Genomic DNA, 25507 nt, shown 5'->3' on the forward strand with positions numbered 1-25507 from the left:
TACTGTACATACATATTTAATTCACATGTGGTACTAGTATTTGTGAAAAAAATGAAACAGTTTATCATTTTCTTTGGAGACAAGTTCTTCGACTATCATAAAAGACTGAATTTTTCAGATTTCTCAAATCAACTATACTTGTAAATGTCTTCAATCCTAACTCCTCGAAAACTTTTCCGCATATTTTATTCACTTTGTCGTTGGATCTCATTGGAATAATGGTACGCCACTTCTGTGCAAGACTTGCAGACTGTCCGTGTTTGAATAGTTCAAATGACTGTTCAATGTTATTCCTGAACGCCATATTTAACCAGTAATTTCTCTCTAGTGTATAATTCAACTCCAGCATTTTGTACAATGTTCTAGCTACATCTTCTGGGTACAAAGCCAGACATTCATACGTAAGTGGGATGACTTGAGTTGGATAAATTCTTTGAAGTCGTTTGAATGTCTGTATGTCCAGCCATATCCTATTGCACAGATGATGTGAAACAATTCCAAGTTCTTTTTCTTCATATTTTACCAAATGAATTTGCACTCTGGAGTTCAGCACACCTCTAGGATCCCGTATAAGATGAACTATTTTCAGGTGAGGAATATTTGCCAGGAAGCTTTCAGCAAACGTTGCCGGCATACGTATTGTCTTGATAAGGCGATGTTTAGCGCTGAGGCATTTATTTTGAATCGTTTGTATACATGTTTTGTTATAATCTTCCGGATATTCATTTAACGTGAAATGCCGGTTATTCCAGTCAATAATTTTCACAGGAAAGCAACTTTTGAATTCTTTTTGATAGCTGCTGGGTGCAAACGCACGTAACGGTTCCAAGGCTCCCACGGGAACTTCCATAAATTTACAGGAAAAAAGATTCTTCAATATGAGGACTGAGCCCTCTAAGCTCTCCCAGAATCCATCAGGTTTTCTACAAAAAAAATGTAATCAGAAATCGTAGAAATAACCGGTGATGAATTTCGAAAAGGAAGAAAAAACTAACGGTGGGATATTTTGGTCTTAGAATTTCTAAATTCTATTTTGAGGAAAAGTCATTTAAATGACTTCTTAAATTTACTAATCAAAACTTGTGTATATGCTTATGGGCATATAAATGTGTAAACAACAAAACAGTCGGTGGTCATAGTATTTTCAGAGAATATTTCATTATTCTATGTCAATAATTCCGCATCCGATTTGTATCATAATGGGAAGTTTTTGCCCCCAAATAAATCGCATATTTTCATCTTTGTTTAAGAAAACCGTGTAATATATGAATAGTTGGAAGGAAGGGATTCGGTTACATTCATTATGATAACTAACCTTATATATGTATTGCATTCAGTTTTAAGAAATAAATTCATCGTTTTAAAATGCATGACGACCTGAACCGACACACTTCACGCCACCATGTACGTCGTGAAGCGCATTTCATGAAAGGTATGTCGGCGGGAAACATTGCGATTCATTTTTTATATTTACCTTCTACTTTCATTTCTGTCGGCATTTCCAGTCGTTGAAATAAACGTACTATATTCAACAAGATTCATACGCACATTGTCTACGATTGCTTCGCATGAGGAAATTGCTATCATTACAATTGGTAAAGATATCAGAGGCGGAATATTGGAGATGTAAATATATTTAATGCTAAATAAAATACACATTCTGGAACTTGACTACATATATTACACTGTAGATGAAGTGTTTTGTTGCGGGACTGAATCTCCTCTATCAGTCTGCTGTAGATTATTCTACCCAGCGTAAATGTGTTATGCAAAAACAATTAAATACTAGTAATTGAACAGAATTACAACATATGAACTTATTTGGCAGCATCGTAAAGTGTTAGCTACATGTAAAATATACACAGGCATTGGTATTTGTAATAAATGCTCTTTTCAACATGCTTTGATTTACTATTATAGTCTTCTGGGAACAAAAAGAGCGAGTAGAATCAAAGGAAACGTAGAATGTGTTGTAAGAACAAATGTAGTACAATAAGATATATGCAATAGCGAACTGTCTCGGAAGATTGCAGATGTGTTTGGTGACAATACAACTAAAGCCCTGTTCTTAAAATAAAGCTACCTGTCGCTCAGTGGTAGAGCGTTCGCATCGTAACTGAACTGAATTTATTTCTCATCACAATTACACAATTGTATACAGAGATTTAGTACATATATTTTATATAAAAGTGATGGTAATATATCACTAAATGTTTGAAGGCATACGTGAGTATGGAGATAGGTAACATATGCAATTTTAGATTCGAGTAGTCATTGGGTCGGGGAGCAGAGATTATTAATATTTCTTATAAAGGAACACAATTTTCTTAGAAAAGATTGCTTGTTAACCGGGAGGTCGTGAGTTCGAGCTCCACTCGTGTCATGACCTAAGACGTTAACATAGGTAGTGTTTGCTCTTTCGTCAAACGCTCAACATTTAGAATTGAGAATCATGGGTCTTTCGGATATGACCTTAAATACGGAGGTCCCGTGTCGCGGCAGGCGTTGGCACCATAAAGAATGTAGCATTCTTTATCGTGCCAACGCCTGCCGCGTATAAGTTTGAATTTGTGGTATTTCACCTACAGCTGGTGACGTCTCAATATGCGTTAAAATTCTCGACGGGGCGTAAAACCAATCAATCAATTAATCATTAAAAATCGTTACTGTGACAAAATATTAAATTCATCGCCGGACAACTGACCTACAATATCCATGGGGATAGCAAACGTGCTGATTTGTTCTGTGGTCTCTATAAAGTCCTTGGAATGGCTCGAAGAAAAAGAAAGTATCATCGGTCTTCAACAGCTCAGAAGTAATCGTAGAACCGCTTCTCATGTATGTCATGATCAAAGTGTTTTTAACATCTGAAATGAAATACATTTAATATTATCAATTGAAACAGGACACTATTCTAAATGTGCAGAAAGTACAATGATACATGCCACGTTTTTTCTCTCTCTCTCTCTCTCTCTCTCTCTCTCTCTCTCTCTCTTTGTACGTGTGAGTGAGGGGCTAAAATAGTACGAATTACTACAACTTAGTCTTAGAAACAATGTACCACGACTTCATTAAAAACACTAGGATCGTGGTAGCTTATTGGTTAGGGTGTTGGCTTAAAAGTCGGGAGGTACACTGTACCCGGATCAGTTCTACCTTCCAGCGTCTCGTCAAAGAGTTTAAACATAGGTAGTGCCTGTTATTTTGCCAAGCGTCCGCCAACAGAGGTAAAGGTCACGTGTATTTCTAAAATGACGTAATGAATGGAGGCCCCATGTCACGATAGGTGGCGGCGCGATGAAGAACCCTCACTGCTATGACCACGGCCATAAGCTCCATGCATAGGTCTTTACATTTCAGCTTTTCCATAGTCAACTTCCCATATTACGTGTAAGTAGCAATATTCTATTATCACCTGCATATGGTGTTTAAATCTCTCAACTGATTCGATACACAAGATATTGTTCCGTGTAAGATAAGTTTTTAAATCAACGTAGGCTACTGACAAACAAGTTGATGTTTCATACAGGGGTTTCTACAGTCTCGTTTAAAATCAACACTTCAAAACTTCTATGGCTGTTATAACGATCTAGTTTGCCTATATAACCTGTCATTGGGTCAAGTGCTATCTGACGTGTTTTATACCGATTGTTAGGCCGTTCTTGGCACACTGAGTTTGACTACGGATTACTCCGTTTACCTGATCAAGACATAGGGCTCACGACAGATGTGACTGGTCGACAAGGGATGCTTAATCCTTCTAGGCACCTGACCCCACCTCTGGTATGTCCAGGGGTCCGTGTTTGCCCAACTCTTTATTTTGTATTCCTCATAGGAGTTATGCGATTGATCACCGTTCGTTATCTTCACCTTTCATGAGTGAAACAAGTAAACAAACATAAAGAATATACATGTATGCTTACCTTTACCGTCATGATTTTCATATCTCGTTTCGGCCACGCCCTTCTGTGTTCTCTGTAAAATTAAAGGGCTGACTGGGTGGCGCTGCCCATCCTCCCACAGTAAGTTCACGTGATGGTAGGAGAAATTGCCTTTGTGCTGCATGTACATATGTATTCGTATTGGTTCATTTTTTCTTGGATAAATCTCGATCACAGGTATTTTTGGATTCAGCGGTGCAGGTTTCTGAAGTTGGTTATCTTTTGGAATGATGATATTGCCGTGCGGTTGTGCAGGGACCTTAACCCGATCTCGCTGTACAAGTCCATAGTTATGAGCTTGCACATTACCCACCATCGCAACATTACCTTGCTGCAGGACGACGTGTTCATTTCGCTCCTGCTTCGTCTGCCCTTCTCCTATCAACTGCATATTTCTTACCGGTTCGATGTGGGATTTGCCTGGATTATAATTCTTGGGCCCAAAACCTTGAGAGTTGAAGACACGCCCGTTGGGGGCTTTCCATGCCTGCGCATTTTGAACTTTCACTTGAGCATATTTCGACTGAAAAACGAGGTCTTTGGGTAAATTTTGAATTTTATGAATATCCGGTTTCACTTTCGCATTGTATGTTGGTTCATTCTTTTTGTTGATCTTGAGATTAAATTCATTTTGTCTAGCATTGTTCAGCAACACATTCTGGTGAATAGATGGAATATTCACAGCATCTGCATTTCTAACAATTTCTTTAAAGTCTTTGTGTATATTTTCAGTAACCTTGCGTAACTGTGGTCCCTGTCCCTCTACAGTATCAACATAGTCTTTATTTCCAATACCAGGGGATGGTTTTGTTAATTTTATAAAGCCTTTTTCTGGAATTAAATATCCAGGAAATTCTAATTTTCCTTCACCGGGAATCAAGTTTATTCCTTTTGAAATCCCTAGTCCGTTCCAAGCTTTGTCTTTTCTAAGGACAGTTTCATACGACATAGCTAATACACGCTCTCTATTGAGGTCGGGTTGCATCATGTAGGATTTGGCACTGCTTAGACGTGACAAAGACATAAAATGGCCTTTCAGATTATCGATATCGCTATAAGTTCCGTCAACAGGAAATGCAGCCTTGTCATTTTCTTCTTCCTTGAATTTCGCTCTGGAAACTTTTGAATGATTCTGAATGGAGTAAGGCGCATCTACGTGATCGGTCTTCGTCATCCGCAGATCTGTATAGTAAAAATAGTATCAAATTTTCTATAAATACAACAATTAATAATACAATATTTTCTTTCAATGACTGAATCAATATTTCATTCCGAGACGTTTAACATATATTGCTGTGAGAATTCCTATGTACCAATTCATTCTAATCCTTAAGCTTCCATCTGGTGTAGTTAACGCAACAAGATACAATGAAAATGTGTCAAAAGAGGAAATACCTGCTGAAACAACAAATAACTTAAGCTCATTGCTTCCAAAGACAACAAAAGGTGCATAGTTCAGTATTGATTTTGTTTAATGTATGAAAATAACTTGAAATGCTTTCTAGCTCCAGGTTACCCCCCCCCCCCTCCCACTCCCCACCATCATCATAAAAAAACCTGCAAGTCCCTGGCATGATTCCTGTACACGTGGTTACTGAAGAAATCATTGATAATTCATACCTTTATTGGTTACATGTAATTCGGTACACTGCATTAATTAAATTATATACTAATTTATGTTACCTTCCTTATGCGTGCTGTAGAACACCAGCAAAGCCATGAGACACACACAACAATAGATTGTACGTCTTGGGGTGAATTTCATTATTGTATCAGGGCACCATCTACAATTGAATCATCACTTATTCTTTCATTTTATCATTATTTACGTTTAGCAACAATAAATAAATATTCCATGCAAGTGATGGTAACATTGGAAATTGTCAACCCGAGAAAATCATTTTCTACAGAGGCGAAGCCGAAATTGTTATTCGAGGGATGACAATTTCCAAAGTTATCATTGCTTACATGCAATATTTATCATATAATACTGAATGTTATAAAATATTACAATTGGCAAATTTTTAACGATGCGTCTTATGTTTTCTGTAGTGCACTATACGCGCATGAATCCCGTGCGGTCCATATTTTTTGTAATACCATCCGTTGTCAAGTCATGTTGACCGTTGCTACGTTTGTATCACGTTGGAGGGCGTAGTTGTATCAATAAGAAAGTGATGTTATTTTTAGCAAATGTTTTTTCAACCAATCAGAATCAACTAATTTACATTTTACATGAAAGTATAATATCAGAAATTGATGCAATGCTTGCTACTCTATAAGATGTAATTTGTAAGAATGTCTCGATATTTAGCTTAGTTTATGGTATCATAGTTAAGAATATGCATAAACGATAGTGTGTTACTCAACACATGGGAAGTTTAGAACGGGGAACATATCTTATCTATTTTTGTCATTAATATACATGTTATTTTACAAAATGTGGTGTTTCATACAATATGTTTAAAAGAAAAATATTCTGATTCATAGTTGTTTAGATGTTCAATTTTGTATTGTTTCTTCTTGCAGTTAAATATGTTATGGAATTCATCTCAACTTTCTTGTAAATTACAGTTAGTACAAATTGTAGCCGCTCTTGGTACACTACCCCAACATTCATTTTCAATTGATAGATGGCGATGATATGTTTGAAATCTACAGGATGCAATTGCATCAGTCTATGAGGATAAATGAAGATAGTTAAGTTCACTTTTAAAAGATGTCAATTCTTTAATGTTTGGGTGAATGTTGAAGAGTAGATTGCCAATTTTATTTGAATTTAACAATTAGTGTACTGCCAGAGGAAGGAACGGGTTTGAAATTTTATCAAAATCTTAACGCCACTGCTCACGCAAAAACATATTTTTAAAGATATCCTCTGACAATTTATTTCTCTTTTATTTCAAAATAGGTTAAATCAGATTTTAAAAAGTCTCAAAATTCTGTTTCTGTATTTATTCTTTGAAAATAGCATAATTCAAATTTCTAATCCCAGCATGTGTATGCTTACAAAGAACAAAGTACCAATTAAAACATCTCCTTTTCTATTCCCAATTTTATTTTATTTCTTCCGGAAAAGGGCCCTTCTTAGTGGAATATTAATATCGACTCTTGAACTGCACGCGCACGGCTGTGTCTCATGAAAATACATGAAGGTCTGGTCACATAAGCAATTTAACTACAGCACCTCTCTCCTGTCATTGTTTTACTTCGAAATTAGACATACATCGCCCGAAGGCTAGATTTACACACAAGAGAGGCGCGCATCAATCAAGCAATGTCCTCTGCATTTCTTGTCTTATCTATTTGTTAACAGCTTGTTAGATCTGTCTGATTGTGTGGAGATTAGATAACTAGATTATGGATTAAATACATCTAACCTTTTAGTGAAGATCCATCCTCCTTAATTAAGTGATGTGATTTAATGAATTTATCGAAATAAGTGGAGTGTCGCGAGTGAAAGAAGAAATTAAGGTAAGGATTTGTCGATTTTTTTTTTAATTGTCGACGTCATCGTTTAGCTAATTAACGGACATTTTATTGAATTATAGACGATTGAAAGCATTTTTTAAAAATTCATATTTTAGAAAATTGGAAATCCGACAAATTCTAAATACTTGAATTAGAAATATAATGTTGAATATGTATGAAATGATTCTAAATGTTGTTTTGTGAAATAAAATACAATTAAGAATAATGAAAAAATAAATAGAGTGCCAGATTTATCCATTGACATAATAATTTATTTCCTTGAAATAAACAATATTCGGCCTACCTGCATCGTGTCAGGGCGTAGTAGTCGTGAACCTTCCAAGATTAGATTTTGGGTCGCACGTCAACGAATAGAAACCATAACATTCAACGTGCTTTTGACTGGAATGCTGCGGTAAAAATCGGCCATGCATAATAAATTAATTGGTAATTTTACTTAAGAAAATTATTGTTATGAAAAATCTGAACTTCCTGTAAACCAGAATTTAGTCTGACCCCGACCTTTGCATTGTTTTCTTTGTTCTCAATATATATATATATATATATATATATATATATATATATATATATATATATATAGACACGGTCATTTATATGTTCACTTGTGTCCATTTTCGTCTATGCGAAAGCCAGAATACTTGACAAGGGGTTATGTGTTAGTGTCTCTTCGTTTCTTCCATGGTAAGAATAGTCCATTCAAGTTTGATAGAAGACAGATGTAGGTAATATAATGTTTCCTGTAATTATCAGCAATCGTTTTTTAATTTACGCACAAGACAACAGATAGGTGTTATGTTTAAAAGCTAAGATTATTTTATTTACCACGATTTCTTCATTCGGTGTTTTCAGGTTTTAATGAGAAAGAAAAAAAATTAAGGAACGAGAGAAAGACAGATTGTGTGTACATGTACATGTATATGTGCAATTATAGCACATGTATGCACATCAAACTTATTAGCGATCATGTAATAAATTTGTCTCTAACTAAGACCTACCTCAGATGAGAAACCAAACAGATATTTTTCTATGCTATGCAACACATGAAGGAAATTACATTGTTCATAAAACAAGGGCAACAGAAAGAGAGAATATAAATATATACGTATATATATATATATATATATATATATATATATATATATATATATATATATATAATCATAATTATATGGGGAAGGCACATATCGTCTCGAAAATTGACGACCTGACGTCATTTTCTCTCTCTCTCTCTCTCTCTCTCTCTCTCTCTCTCTCTCTCTCTCTCTCTCTCTCTCTCTCTCTCCCTCCATATGCGCAGTGACTGAGTGAGATTTTTTTTGTAGAATTTGTAATTGCATAATATGGCTAGTGAATATGTGACGGACGACCGGCCATATATCACAACTTTTCTAGACTGTCAAGCTACAAAATGTTCTAGACAGGCAACCTAGAGCTTAACGATTCACCAACAATGCGTATATTGTGTAACTGTGGGCTACTGTTGGAACACTAGTAAATAAATCACATCGGCACCCCCCGCCCTTCCCTTCACCCCCTCCCACCATCCCCTTCACCCCATCATATGAATTTCCATACAACTCCTTCACATTTTCGGACTACGGATCAGTACCGATGTTCTTCATGTTACTTGTGCTTGATATTATTTTTAAAATAGGATCACATTAGTTCTAATATTCAGAAATGAACACGTATATGATAATAGATAATTAAGTGAAAGGATGTATATGTTCAAAAACTGAAATACACCCACCCACCCACTTCTGGAACCTCACTCCAGCACGACATGACATTGTATATTCAAAGAATACAATCGTTTGATGAAAAAGCCTTATGGAGGGTGTTCAGATGGAATGGAAGAAGAATATACCTTCTCGTTCCCTTGGAGACGGTGACCCTCCAAAACTTTATTATCTTTAGTTCTAATTTGGATTTATTCTTCTGATAGTCAGAAAGGGAAATAAAGCCTAGATACCCCCCCCCCCCCCCCCCCCCAGCTGTGTGTACAATGTTAATGGTGATCTCCCGTACACGAAATTCTGAAGTAACACAACTCGGATAAATTAACCCACGATATAGAGATCATTTAAAGGGGTTGTCATTCTGTCACCAAAAACTGAATACAATGAAAATTGCTCTATATTATATATTTCAGTAATAACACCAGTATTCAATTATTTCAAACACTTTTTAACCTCAAAACAGGCACATGAATACATGAATAACATAAAGGGTTATTTTGGTGATTAGGTAATCATTGTCTTGCAAGACAATAATTCTTCCTTGTACATGTATATTCCTTTACACTAAAAGGGGTTATCTAACTTAGTTTTATTAGGTTTCTCTTGTTTTTGTACAAAATAAATGGTTTGATTAGTTATTTTAATATATATATTTCTATGCCATTGAGAGATTTTGAGAGAAAAAAAGGTTGCCATCACTTTCACAGCTAATGACCCTTCAAACTGACAAATACATTATTTTCTTACAAAATGTACATTGTACATAATTAATGGTTAAAAGATCGAGATACATATTGAATTGTAATCGTAATGCTAGTTTTATTCATAATCGTGTCTATTCTATACGTGAGTAACACAACATATTTAGCTATTTCCAAAGTTACCTATTGTTTAGGTACATGTAGTTGTGTATTTAATTAAATAGAAATTAAGACGTTTTAATTCACATCTACAGGCCTGTAGTTTACCTTGTCATGAGTTCACTGGAACATTTCACCTCAGCCCTATTACATGTATATATAGTAATACTACAGGCTAAATAATTTCTATTACTGTACAATAACATGTTGACAACATCAAGAAATTCCAAAAATCTACTAATAACAGATAAAAAAGTAGATAATCAAATGAAGAGGATTTATTTCTTCAATTCACCAAACTTTGTTAGTGCATGGAATAAACATAACGCTTATAGGTTTATAGATATACATAATGTATATTGGCGTAGTATTTCCGTCATATGACAACTGTAAGCCTTTTAAAAATAGTTATTTATCCTTTTACATTTATCCCCGTCTCCTAACTTCCCTGCCACAATGACTTTGATTGTTAATAATGACAATTACATGTATAGCAATCAAGTCCTGGAATAGGTTTTCCGTACATGTGTACATAACTTCTTAGCATGATCAAAACCTAGTAGAAATGATTCTATTTTCCCTCGATTTGTAAATTATAACGATTGGAGAATTATTGACAAGAGCATCGATAGTATATTGTAGCTTTACAAAGGTAAACGTCATACAGAACGAAAGATTAATTTCTGGGATCGTTATATTTTTTAAAACTGATACACGAGCTCTAAATCTTGTTTCAGACCCTACCTTTTAGTGTTTTGTCATGGTGATTATTGGATCCGACAGTCGTCAAAACGAACCTAACACGCTCAGTCAGCTTAAGGTCAAAAGGTCATAATAAAAACTGAAACAAGCGAAAACTACGATGTCTCGAAGGTTACCATTCACAAAATAACAATAAATAGCAGGCGTTAATCCTGTACAGTTCAATGTTTATCAAGCCTACATGGATTTTATTTATGCAAAGATTACATGTTTGTGTATTCATCTTTCATTTTCCCTGCAGGCATAGTGTCCTGCTCCAGATAATTTGTTAGAAATTGAAATAATTTTCGATTCGGATCGAGAAACATTGGTACATATTTTTCCACGCATGTTTACACCCATGCTAGATGTTTTTCAATCATACTTACATGTGTATCTATTACATGTATTGGTTGAAAGGTATGATCTTTCATTTTATTCTGGATATCATGACAGACAGATGTGTCCCATTATTTGTATGTTCAGAGTAACTTCAGACGGAAATGATGGCTAACAAGTAGTAATGGCCACCACATAGCCAGTGTGCGTAGGATGAAGAATGACTCAGTTACCTGTGTAATTAACATGTTAGAAAAGTGTTACAAGGGAAGAGCTAATTCAAGTACCATATATCTATTCATCGAGAGAGAGAGAGAGAGAGAGTCCCTCTGCGACACTGGCACTCGGTTGCGATTTCAAGAAATAGTCGATTATCGTTCTTTGTTTATTACATTTGTTAAAGACAGATGCATAGACTTGCAACTAACCATCACTTTAAGCTACTCTAATTTCAATGTATATTTTTCATAAGTATCGTTGAGTATCGTTATTTTTAATAAATGTATATATAAACACGGTCTCCTCTGCTCTGTTTGCGCATAATTTTTGTATGCAATTGTTCTTGTTTATATGTTTTCTATGTTGTAATTTTCAATTGAGAGAAATAAAATTCATTAAAAAAAATATAAATAAATAAATAAAAAAGGTACGCATCATCTCAAATTATGATGCTGACTGAATATCCGAAATCATAATGTTAAATATCCTTATATATGAACTCGATGTCACAGTGAAGCATGTAAAGCAATATGCATTGTGCTTTCGATTGATTTTGGAATCTGTATAAAATGTAATCCATACCGTTGGTCATGAATATTATTTCTTTTTCCTCTGCAATAACAATAGATGCATGTATTTATAATGTTGATGTCATTCATAATGTTGAATGCCATTGCAGGGATGTGGAACAGTTATTTCTCGTCATTATTCTATCATGACACTGCAGCGCACGTTCGTTATGTTTTAATCCAACACGCACCAACCATAAATGTCTACTATAATACAGGAAGGTATAATGAGGTATCGTGAACATTATTTGAATTCAGCTTCTTTTATTTCATATAATTGTCTTTGTTTTCCATTATTTTTTCTGCTTTAATTACAGTGTTACCAACTAAACAATCGTAGGTCAATAAGTGTACAGTATTGAACACATTACAAGTTAATATTCCTAAATATAGTATACAAAGTCTTTTAAGAGTCATGGTGACATTTCTGGCAACACTTGTCAGTTATTAATGTAGAGTGGTTGAAAACAGTGGTTTATAAATTCATGATCAACAACAACACATCTTCTGAATTATGGACATGATTAGAAATACAAGTATAACATGAGTAGAAATAAACATTAAATAACATCTAGGTTTCATGGCAGCTTGATTTGTAAATTATATTTCAGAATGTATAGACATTAATAGAAAAGGAAAATATACTAGTATTGTCCGTCCGAATGCAGCGTGACTGTTACATGTTCCAGTATCAGCGTTCAACATTTTAGTCTCTCGCCGCAGGAAATGATTGAAATTTACTTCTGCAGCGACTGTCAGCGAGCGGCAATATATCGTGGTCGACTTTGCAGAAACAAGCAATCAAATCAAGCTGAATGTCTTGTTCATGCAAAAGTAACACTAACTCCGGACAGACAGTACTTACAATTTTAGATAGAGTACTTTACTTGGTTAACAATCACAATATACATGAATATCCACATCACAGGTTATTGCTATCTCATAAAGTATTACATAGCATATAGAAATAATGAATAATATATACATACACCAGCTAGTCTCTCTCTCTCGCTTACCCATACAACTCTCTCTCTCTCTCTCTCTCTCTCTCTCTCTCTCTCTCTCTGATATGTCAACTGATACCATGGCGGACTCTGCTACATGAAAGCAAGTCTTTATTGCATCTCATTACATTGTGAACTAAGGATTGCAACTCCTACCTAAAAAGGAGGGGTACATGCATCAACAACGAATAAAAATAATTAAAAGATATACTAGGATATATAGACGGCATATATGTAGAGATCATGAAAAGTGTGAATTGTTTGGCACAACTGAAATGGATTTCGTCATATTGTACACATGGGAAGTCATGGCAACAGTGAACACGTGCCGCAACCATTAACAACAACCAACCAACACCATTTAAATATCAACAAATCACCCAAAAATACTCTAAATTAGAACATTGAATAGTTCTTCCTCAAATATGCTTTGTACCTCAAGATGTAAAAATACATGTAAATTGAATCATGGATATTGTTTTGAACAATTAGCTTATGCTACATTTCACGTTTTTGTCACTTAAAGTAACTATATGTGTACTGGTATTTGTATTATCCAAAATTAAATATTTGATAATTATTTTTTCTATTTATCATGGAAAGAAATACAAACACCAACAAACAAAAACGATGTTTTAACATTTGCTGAGTGGATGCATGCATCATCGTTAAGTCAATATTGAAGGTATTTTCAGAATACGTGGACCAGAAAACTACATGGATTTTCTCAACATGAAATACATTAATCAATATATGATAGTGAATATTCCTTTAACCATGATTTTCAAACAGGTTATTTCTAGAAATAATGGCATTCAGTCAAAAATGCTATAATATACATTCTTTTTAACATCATATCAACATAATTCCTGTTCGTTGACGCATCCTTACAACATTGTATAACTGTTGAGGGAAAGCCCTTTGGCGCGAAAATCGTTGTCTACTGATTGCCATTACAACCTCTCACTACGGCACTGCAAAGTCTCCGACGATGGTGCCCATGGCTTGTGATTTAAATTCAATAGCGATCTTTTTTGTCTTTTCCTTCCGAGGGACTGACTTGTTCATCAACTTTCGTTTTTCGGAATCGTCGAATGCGTCGTCTGTTTAGGTATATAAAGATGAAAGCGGGTACTGAGAGAAGCGGTATGCCAATCATGCAGATACCCGCAGAGAGGACACCAAAGTCATTTTTGTTCCCAGCATAAAACGTTATCAAGGCACCTAAAATAATACCAATGTAAACTTTAATTAAGCACAACTGACAAGACAAAAAGTAGAAGTCGTAAACAACATCAATTATTTCCCTTTGAACAGCTTTGTTTACAAAATCTTATTTTTTAAAATCATAACATAGCGATTCCTTGAATGACACTCTCCACTCAACGTATTACAAATACATTTGTAAGTGCACTGCCTATAATTAGTTTTAGTGAACATCCCGTGAGTCCATCTTAAGAGAAATTACACATCAATATAATAAGTATTATACACCATAGACGTTGATTCATTGCTGTAACCTTAGATATAATGTGTCTTTTATCAAAGAGCCACTGTACATCTATAGTACCTTGACCCCCCCCCAAAAAAAAAACAACAACATACCTGCTGGTAAGACAACGAGTAGTAGTACTGCAAATGCACAGCCGGTCAAGCATCCTCCCATACAGCATACACTAGATGACGTTTCATCTGGGAAAAAAGAAGCAGATCTTTCTAAACTGTTTTCAACTACAGTGCCGCCATTCGTGTAATACATTGATTGATTCTAATGATTGGTGCCTAGACCCGGATAGCCTTGCACTGTTTAAGAACAAAATCTTACTCAGAACGATTGAAAAGATTTAAATCGATATACATGTATATGTGATTTGAAACCAAATATAAAATACCATGTCACAAAATCAATAATCACGAAATGTTGATACTAAGTATGTAAACTTTTATATCGTAAATTAGAGCCATGTTAATATAAAGGCGTTCTTATCTCACTGATCAAAAACAAATTCTTGCAGAACTAGATATACGTTGCTTACATATGTATATAGGAAGTCATGGGTCAATGACATGTAGTTCATATTAACAGCATGGACTCTTTATTGTTAATTTCTAAAAAAATACCAATCGATTTCCATTACGCTCCTAGAATACCCTGAATCTAATTAAGCAATATTGATACAGTATTGATTGCATAAGCTATGATACTCCTAGAATTTGAAATAATGTTCCTCCTGACAGTTTTCCTTTCGTCCCAGCACATGACAAACATATCTTTGCGTACATTTGTAATACGAACCGAGTTTGTTGAATTTGTACCGCGACATTTTCTATTCATAGCGAGCTAGCTGTTACGAAAGCATATTTACTTTTGATTCAAAGTCATCGCGTGTCATTCATGATGAAGATATTGATAGGAAATGTGTTAAGAGAGGAGAGCATGCCATCAACAACATCTATTTTATTCTTATGATGTCTAGTTTCAGTCGCGTTTCCAAAATTATGCATCGTTGCAAATTGTCATTGTATTAGGCATGGTTGTATTCTACGTTATATCTCCATAGAATGGTTGTATCCAGCGTTACATATTATCATTTATAATCGTCTCAACTGTAAGTTTTCTTCCTGACGTTTATGGTATACATTTTTATTGGTGTTGTGTTTTCACTGATGTAATTGCATTTTATGTGGATTTTTCGGGGGGGGGGGGGGGGGGGGGGTAATGAAGGAAACGAGTGACAGAGACCAATTTACACGAAATTTTTCAACTGTGTTGAAGCGTTTGAGCAAAAGGGGATCTGGCCGAATGTTATATATCATTCAAACCAGTATTCACCTGCTAGGCTATATAATTCTTAAAATTATCTATATAAAGAAAACTATGGGCCACTTTCTAACCCCTCCTCACGGACATCTACACTCTCCATAGTAAATTGCCGTATAAGGGTTGGTTGTACTCTGCGTTAAAAGCACGGTTATATCCTGTGTAAAAATGGTTGCATCCAAATGACGTCTGACCACGGTGGAGAAGGCACTCAAACTTTACATCCCGGAACCATCTTTACACTAATGTTAATGAGTAAATATAGGCAATACGACATAATCTGAATCAACTACGAAATGTTTGGGCGCTTCCCATAAAAAAGAAAGTTTTCGATAAAAGCGCTAAACTAGTAACAAAAAAGTTAGGGCGCTATTGAAAGTAAGGAAGTTATAGAAAGAATATGTCTGCGATAGGGTCTGGGGAAAAAACCATGCCTTTCTTGTATCAAATCTAAACAAAAACTCCATACATTATCAGACTGAAATCAAACTTGCACCATCCCAGGTATCATAATATAGTACATGTAACTGATACGATAGGTGTCACATTTATAACACATGTAACTGATACGATAGGTGTCACATTTATAACACATGTAACTGATACGATAGGTGTCACATTTATAACACATGTAACTGATACGATAGGTGTCACATTTATAACACATGTAACTGATACGATAGGTGTCACATTTATAGCACATGTAACTGATACGATAGGTGTCAACATTTATAACACATGTAACTGATACGATAGGTGTCACATTTATAACACATGTAACTTGTATGATAGCTACGCTGGTTCAGCCCTGGTGTCACATGTAACTTGTATGATAGAGAAGTTGTCTGGGAGGAGTTCAAACCAAATTGAAAAGAGTTTACATGTGCATGTATCATTTAATTGATAGTACGTGCCAAAACAACTCAAGATATTGAGCGGACAATATATTCCTATATCTAGAATGGATATGTCCTTGACCTTTGACCACGTGACCTCAAAATCAATAGGGGCTATCAACGCCTTAGGATGTACCAGTGTACCAAGTTTGGTATCAATCAAGAAAATGATTCTCAAAATATCGCACCATTATTCAGTTATTGATCTTTGAAGGTGTACATGTAGAGTGGGAAAAATATTCCATGTTTAAAACTCGCTTGCTTTTTATTTTCATTTTTATGTTTTCAAGGATAATCACTAAAATCTAAACTTTCACATGGCCACTGGGTAGCCTATGGTTCCCCATACAATTACACAGCAGTGATATACAAGAAGTATATTCGATTGTCATCCGGATTCTGCTTGTCTCGTTGGTTAAACACGTGATTATATTCCCAAACGAGAATTAAGGGAGACCATGATGTATGCCCCGTAGCTCGGTAAATCGTCTGAGATCTCTCGTCAACCAAATTTACTGTAATCTAATGTCGTCTGTGTTACCAAACTTCCGCCGTCCTTGAAAGCCGATACATCAGATGGCCCTCTAAATCAAATTTCTGGACATGTTGTAAGAATTTCACGAGAAGTTTTATGATATATATGTATAAATGATACACTAAATGAAAACCGCTAGTCCGCGATATGTCCATGCATTTCTGTGTTGGAAAAATTACACAAAGAAAAGAGAAAAAAATTATAATATGTGTATGTATAGTCTTTTTAAGTGTCGCAAGATGTAAGAACTGGTGAGAATACAATGCTAGTGATGAGGTTTTTGTCTCACCAGGGGAAATCTACAAACCGTGTTCACACGAAATTACATCACTCCACAGATAAGATAGTTTGAAAATAAATAGTACAAAGGCACTATAAAGAGGGCGATAAAAGGTATTAATCACACAAAATATTGTGTTTTAGCTTTACTTTATACTCATTCAGACAAACTTAAAGCTATCGTATAATATCCACCACAAGCATGTTACATCACGCCTACATTGTACATCACAACTGGGCGCAGTCCCATCCACTGTCTTCCACACAATCTACCGATAGGATTATCATTCTAAGTTAAGGACATTGACTTCAAACATCCCCTCAATGTACTTTTTTTTTACAGGCAAATAAAATCATATTATGCTATGAAAATTAATCCAAATTCATATTTTAAAGATTTCCAATAAATATGACACAGGGAAAAACTATAAAAGAAAAACAACAAAAACTATTGATTTCAATTTTCTTTGGTTTTTTCCCCTTAGTTTTTTACTTATAGCGTTAAAATAAAATTTTATTTTTCTGTTGATTTAAAATTAATTACTATCACTGCGAAATAAATCACCGTTTTACATTGTTCTTAAGCAAATAAAAAACTTGAACTTGGATTGAACTTTAATTGTTATAATGTATGAACCATGCACCATTGATAAAACTTGTGAACCTATATATATACAGCTTATAGTAATAAGTAATCTCTATTTCAAATGCTCTGCTTGAACCTTCTCCGCATCCAGACTTAACAAAAACGATCGAATTTTGCGTTACAATAACCCCTGCTAAGTAATATTGATTTTATCCAGTGAATATACTTTAATATATGTATTAAAAAAAAAAGTCTGATTTATCCATATAGCACCCATCAAATCCAAACAAACAAATCTATATTTATAAGTCGAACAACATTTGCGTGCGAACCTATTGAAATATTTGCTCATATCGATAAAACATTAGCAACAGTTTGCGAAATACATAATGAGCTTTTTTCATATTCCAGAAGATTTCTTTTGGTGGAGACAGGTATTAAGTCTTAATTGCAATATAAGTATCCGAGGATATTTTCTGTTCGTTATCATTTTTTCCCCCATCTTCTTAAGCGTTTACCTCTTTTATATAAAGAAAGAATTTTATAACGCAGGATATTGAAATGGGTTTCTAAATTATCTATTTTAAGTATCTTTTTATTGTACCTTGAATGACGATATTTACGTAGAACAAATGAATCAATATCGCCACATCGTACACAGGTCTTATCTCGTTATTGATTTCTAATTTCAGGTCTTTAATCAGGGTTTTTACTAATTATACAAGACTGGGAGGTAATAACGACACCCTGAAGGGTATCAGAGAAGACTTTGAAAATATATAATCCATGTTAAAAGTATTGAGTTGTAAAACTTCACTGACTACAAATGCAACATTACAGATGAAATATATTAGAGATGTTGACATGTCAGATTAATGAATTTCCGCTGGTAATGTTTGAGTGAGAATTTTATGTTACAATAAATACTTCAAACTATTTGGTATCTTTTAACGTTAAGGATAGAATTTATAGACTTTCTGGGGGGATCGTGCATTGTACAAATCCTGAGAAAAAAGACAAATGAATATAAAGAGCATTGAGACAATGTGAACGTATGTATGGTGGCATATTTCTGCCTCCTATTTGCAAGTTATTATTCTATTGATTATGTTGACATGCAAGATAATCATGTCAACATACAACATAATTATGTCAACATACAAGAAAAATATAATCAGATAAGAATTTGAAATTTTTTCAAAAATTATCAAATATCGCCCACATGTGACTTCCAACATGCTAGATGAAACTTATTGATGTTGACATGTAACTTATTTCGACATGCGAGATAAATATGTCGACATGCAACTTGCGAGATAAATATGTCGACGTGCAACGTATCTATGTCGACATGTAACTTATTTATGTTGATATACAGGTAAATATGTCAACATGCAACTTATCTATGTCGACATGTAACTTATTTATGTTGATATACAGGTAAATATGTCAACATGCAACTTATCTATGTCGACATGTAACTTATTTATGTTGATATACAGGTAAATATGTCAACATGCAACTTATCTATGTCGACATGTAACTTATTTATGTTGATATACAGGTAAATATGTCAACATGCAACTTATCTATGTCGACATGTAACTTATTTATGTTGATATACAGGTAAATATGTCAACCTGCAACTTATCTATGTCGACATGTAACTTATTTATGTTGATATACAGGTAAATATGTCAACCTGCAACTTATCTATGTCGACATGTGAGATACATGGTAATATGTTGACATGCATATTTATCTCGCATGTCAACATAAATAAGTTGCATGTCACCATATATAAATTGCATGTTGACATAAATAAGTTACAAGTTAACATAGATAAGTTTCATGTCAGCATGCTGATATAAATAAATTGCATGTTAACATAAATAAGTTGCATACTGACATAAATAAGTTGCATACTGACATAAATAAGCTGCATGCCGACATAAATATGTTGCATGTCTGCATAATTATCTCGCATGTCAACATAGTTAAGTTGAATGTCAACATCTAGCAAGTTGGAAGTCACATGTGGGCAATATTTGATAATTTTGGAAAATTTTACAAATTCTTATCTGATTACATTTTTCTTGCATGTTAACATAGTTATGTTGCATGTTGACACAATTATCCTACATGTCGACATATTTATCTTGCATGTAGACATAAATTATAGAAAAATAACTTGCATACAGGGGGCAGAAATATGTCACTATACGTATGATAATACCGTAGAGAGAGTTAGATTGAGAGAGAGAGAGAGAGAGAGAGAGAGAGAGAGAGAGAGACGATGGAATGGTTTTGGGAAAGCAAATATAATTTTTTTGCGCAATGAATTAAGTCAAGAGGACATAAGCCCCCGGACAGTTTGTACAAGGTAATAAGCCCCCGGACAGTTTTTAATGGGTAATAAGCCCCCGGGCAGTTTGTTTTGGGTAATAAGCCCCCGGGCAGTTTGTACTTAGTAATAAGCCCCCGGGAAGTTTGTACTGGGGAATAAGCCCCCGGGCAGTTTATACTGAGTAATAAGCCCCCGGGCAGTTTGTGTTGGGTAATAAGCCCCCAGGCAGTTTGTACTGGTAATAAGCCCCCGGGCAGTTTGTGCTGGGTAATAAGCCCCCGGGCAGTTTGTGCTGGGTACATGTAAAAAGCCCCCGGGCAGTTTGTGCTTGGTAATATGCATAAAACAGTAATACACGTACTTTACTAATCTATTTTCAAAGCTAGGAATTTAGTTTATCGAAAATGACTTTGGAATACATTGGTGGTGTATTGAGATTCCAAGAGTGGACAGACGCTATATTATAGGATGACCACCTGTTTGTTTCTGTAGACGGTGTATTGGAGACTAACGGATATCCGTGACTTAATCTCTGGTCATTATCATCTTACTGGTACATTTCACGTGCGTCATCGACAAAATGACCACTTCGAACAACCGATGAATTGACGTAACATATCGATAGGAAAACTCCCCATTGATTCCTAGATACATCATAGTAATTAAAACTATTGAATACATTTGGGCTGTACTCAGATATAGATATAAATATGGGTTTAATCATTGTTGGATACCTGTACATTAATTCTCAACATAATGGTGATATCTACAACTCACGTAAACCTTCCTGTAAGGGTACATACAATAGATATACATTGTGCTGTAACCCCCATTAGAATTGCGTAAGTTTGCCTGAGGTATGTCTCCGAAATTCTATAGGAGAAATTTTCATGAAAGGAATAAACCAACCTAGAACAGAAAAACAATGCATACATGTACGCTTGAAGCTATTTGAGCAGAACTGAAACTATTATCTAAAAACACGCGTGCATGTAGATATTATAAAATAAACTCAAGAATTTGAATTACGAGGCGTTTATGAAGAAAGTTGCTTGATGCATGTACATGTACATGTAGGATGATAGAAGAGGTAGACGTTGTTCTCAAGAGGCGTTATTTTTTTGTGTGTTTGAAAAATTAGTTTTAATTTGTTTTCAGCACATGTGCGTAACTATTCAAGTGCGAAATGGACATTTTCTGTTTTCATTTTGCAATGGATGAAATATTTCCAGGTATACACCAAATAAATAAGTAATGACGAAATCCCTTTATTCACACACCTGTCTATACGCCTCGATGAGTGTTTTTTTTCTATCTCTCTCTTTTGTGATTTTACAAGGAAGAACATATAGAAAATCGATCTAATAAATATTTTAGCACGTATGATTTACACACCAAACAAACCATCAAACCCTATTGACACATTCAAACTAAATCTGCAAACTTTCAATTAACTGCATGTATATACTGCTCAAATAAATTAAATATCAAGTAGTGAAACGCACCGTGTTTTATTTGTAGTCCTGCTCAAAATACATGCAGAAGAAAATCGGATTCGGGTGGATTGGACCGTGTCAAATTGACAAATGAAGCGTAAAAAAAACTTACCTTCATCGTCCGGATCTTCAACAACATAGACTCCCATAGCAGGGGGGATACACCGCTCACTCCACCACGGCCGACATCCTTGTACCGGAAAATAGTGTTAATCCAACCCGGGAAATGCTACCGGAAGATTATCGCTGAAATAATAGAAAATTTACTTCACATCTTATCTTAGGACAAATCTCAAACAGCGTCACAATGTCTTAAATCAGTTTACTTCTGAATAAACCAGAAAAGGGCCAATAGAAAAATGATGTTTTATAGACCCAATCTGTCTCATACAACTTTAATGAATACACATCATCCTGTGTGCATACCTTGTTGAGAAACTTTATCGATTCCGGTTAATTGCCGCGTGACAACCCTTTTAATAATAGAATGATCTATATAACTTTGTATGTGTTCATTTTCACTTACCTATAATACCTCTGAAGGAACTATTTTTCGTCCCGTAACAACTGTTGACAATTGATTTCCAATCAATCAATTCAAACAGGAAAACTCCAACAAAATCTCTTCCCTGTGTTCTATCACCGATTTGGTCTCGAAACGCTTAACCCCACCAACGAACATAAAGTAGTCGTCCAAATTTTGAAATCATTTACGTATGTCCACCTGTGTGTACTTATTGTTTACCTGTGCCAGTTACCTGTGTACAGGTACACGCGTTCGGAACACCTCTATCGCTTTGATAGACCGCCCGTCATAGCAACCAAGTAAATAAAGGCGGTTAAAACAAACTTCTATTCATCATTATGAAGTGAGAATATCATTCTTGAAAACGAAACAATGATTTATCTACCTGAAATTTACCTCTACAGCATGGCCGAATTATTCATAATGCTTCAAAAGATAAAGACTTTTATAAAAAATAAATAAATAGGAAATTTTAACAAATATCTCCACACTTTCCCCAGTAAATTCTTTACCAAAAATGTCAAAATAATTTTATGACTTTTACTAGATTATTTATCGTAACTTAAATAAATCAGGAATAGGATGTTTATGTTCATGGCAAAATTAAAGATTACGCGGGAACAACTGTTCTTCCTACCATTTCTAAGATTTGGGGGTCGCTGGAAAACTCATTGAATATAGTAGGGAGGAATTCTAATGAGTATGTGCTCCGCTATCGTTTTCTCTCTGTGTGTGGTTTTCTTTATAAAACATGGTGTAGTACCGTCACGTTCTGCGCAATGACTGCACACCTCCATGCTTTAGATTCCCCAACACACTTCATCTCCCCCTCCAACAAAATATCCCGATCTCAAAGGTTACTCTCTAACAATTCCCTCTACATGGCTACCATTTCATGAAGATAAACCTCGCCTTCCGAGCGACGATTTCATTATCCAACGAAGTCTCTAAACCACGGGAATGTCCTCCTAACTGTCACCTTGACGTCACAATGGTTTTTTGATGACAAGAGGAACACCATTAGCGAATCATATATTGGGAATTTGGAATTTACTGGGTGAGTGTGAACACATGAATTACAACATGTCATTGTAATTTTTGTATTTACACCAACCCAGTAAATTTTAGAATTACAATATGCATGGCAGTAGAATCTCAGGAAAATCATTGTGAGGCGATGGTATTTCATGCCAGTATCAATCTAATTAAAATTAGATGTTAGATCCGCTCGCGTACTCGCATACATGCGAGTACGTGAGCGGATCTAACATCTAATTTTAATTAGATTGTGCCAGTGGATATTTAGATTTTTGCAATGAACATAATTTTGGCCCAAAATTGAATTAAACGGAAAGAAGATAATAGATAAAAGTAAGTTATGCATCGGGGTATGAAATGGTTTGAGAGAATTCACACCGGGGCATGAAATGATTTGAGAGAGTTCACACCGGGGCATGACATGATTTGAGAGAATTCACACCGGGGCATGAAATGATTTGAGAGAATTCACACCGGGGCATGAAATGATTTGAGAGAGTTCACACCGGGGCATGAAATGATTTGAGAGAATTCACACCCGGGCATGAAATGATTTGAGAGTTCACACCGGGGCATGAAATGATTTGAGAGAATTCACACCGGGGTATTGAATGATTTGAGAGAGTTCTCACAGGGGCATGAAATGATTTGAGAGAATTCACACCGGGGCATTGAATGATTTGAGAGAGTTCGCACAGGGGCATGAAATGATTTGAGAGAGTTTACACCGGGACATTGAATGATTTGAGAGAGTTCGCACAGGGGCATGAAATGATTTGAGAGAGTTCGCACAGGGGCATGAAATGATTTGAGAGAGTTCACACCGGGGCATTGAATGATTTGAGAGAATTCACACTCGGGCATGAAATGATTTGAGAGAATTCACACCGGGGCATTGAATGATTTGAGAGAAATCACACTGGGGCATGAAATGACTTGAGATAATTCACACAGGGGCATTGAATGATTTGAGAGAGTTCGCACAGGGGCATGAAATGATTTGAGAGAATTCACACTCGGGCATGAAATGATTTGAGAGAGGTTACACCGGGGCATTGAATGATTTGAGAGAGTTCACACCGGGGCATTGAATGATTTGAGAGAATTCACACTGGGGCATGAAATGATTTGAGAGAATTCACACCGGGGCATTGAATGATTTGAGAGAAATCACACTGGGGCATGAAATGACTTGAGAGAATTCACACAGGGGCATTGAATGATTTGAGAGAGTTCGCACAGGGGCATGAAATGATTTGAGAGAATTCACACTGGGGCATGAAATGATTTGAGAGAATTCACACCGGGGCATTGAATGATTTGAAAGAATTCACACTGGGGCATGAAATGATTTGAGAGAATTCACACAGGGGTATTGAATGATTTGAGAGAATTCACGACGGGGCATTGAATGATTTGAGAGAGTTCGCACAGGGGCATGAAATGATTTGAGAGAATTCACACCCGGGCATGAAATGATTTGAAAGAGGTTACACCGGGGCATTGAATGATTTGAGAGAGTTCACACCGGGGCATTGAATGATTTGAGAGAATTCACACTCGGGCATGAAATGATTTGAGAGAATTCACACCGGGGCATTGAATGATTTGAGAGAAATCACACTGGGGCATGAAATGACTTGAGAGAATTCACGACGGGGCATTGAATGATTTGAGAGAGTTCGCACAGGGGCATGAAATGATTTGAGAGAATTCACACTCGGGCATGAAATGATTTGAGAGAGGTTACACCGGGGCATTGAATGATTTGAGAGAGTTCACACCGGGGCATTGAATGATTTGAGAGAATTCACACTCGGGCATGAAATGATTTGAGAGAATTCACACCGGGGCATTGAATGATTTGAGAGAAATCACACTGGGGCATGAAATGACTTGAGAGAATTCACACAGGGGCATTGAATGATTTGAGAGAGTTCGCACAGGGGCATGAAATGATTTGAGAGAATTCACACTGGGGCATGAAATGATTTGAGAGAATTCACACCGGGGCATTGAATGATTTGAAAGAATTCACACTGGGGCATGAAATGATTTGAGAGAATTCACACAGGGGTA

At 35.5% G+C, this 25507-nt stretch overlaps 3 protein-coding genes across 4 annotated transcripts in view; 1 reads left to right on the forward strand and 2 right to left on the reverse strand.

Moving 5' to 3' along the window:
- On the reverse strand, window positions 1–7867 carry LOC130048363 (uncharacterized). 2 transcript variants are annotated; one of them, XM_056145006.1, is made up of 5 exons: window positions 7717–7867; window positions 5625–5725; window positions 3924–5123; window positions 2705–2867; window positions 1–923 (listed from the first exon to the last, which is right to left on the reverse strand). In XM_056145006.1, exons 2-5 carry the CDS (start codon window positions 5704–5706, stop codon window positions 65–67), a joined length of 2304 nt encoding a protein of 767 aa, XP_056000981.1. In that variant the 5' UTR covers window positions 5707–5725; window positions 7717–7867; the 3' UTR covers window positions 1–64. The 2 variants fall into 2 exon arrangements, with proteins under 2 accessions (XP_056000981.1, XP_056000980.1); XM_056145005.1 differs by lacking the exon at window positions 7717–7867 and having other exon boundaries at window positions 5625–5776.
- Window positions 7107–25507, forward strand: part of LOC130048359 (myogenesis-regulating glycosidase-like) — a 23378-nt gene continuing 4977 nt past the window's right edge. The window contains exon 1 of the mRNA XM_056144986.1: window positions 7107–7415. The gene's annotated coding sequence lies outside the window, so the exon portion shown is untranslated. The remainder of the gene's footprint in view (window positions 7416–25507) is intronic.
- Window positions 12148–22666, reverse strand: LOC130048405 (uncharacterized). The gene is made up of 4 exons (XM_056145066.1): window positions 22391–22666; window positions 21977–22110; window positions 14510–14596; window positions 12148–14128 (listed from the first exon to the last, which is right to left on the reverse strand). Exons 2-4 carry the CDS (start codon window positions 22011–22013, stop codon window positions 13923–13925), a joined length of 330 nt encoding a protein of 109 aa, XP_056001041.1. The 5' UTR covers window positions 22014–22110; window positions 22391–22666; the 3' UTR covers window positions 12148–13922.

Source organism: Ostrea edulis, chromosome 7 (genome assembly GCF_947568905.1).
Source record: "Ostrea edulis chromosome 7, xbOstEdul1.1, whole genome shotgun sequence".
Classification (NCBI taxonomy): Eukaryota; Metazoa; Mollusca; class Bivalvia; order Ostreida; family Ostreidae; genus Ostrea; species Ostrea edulis.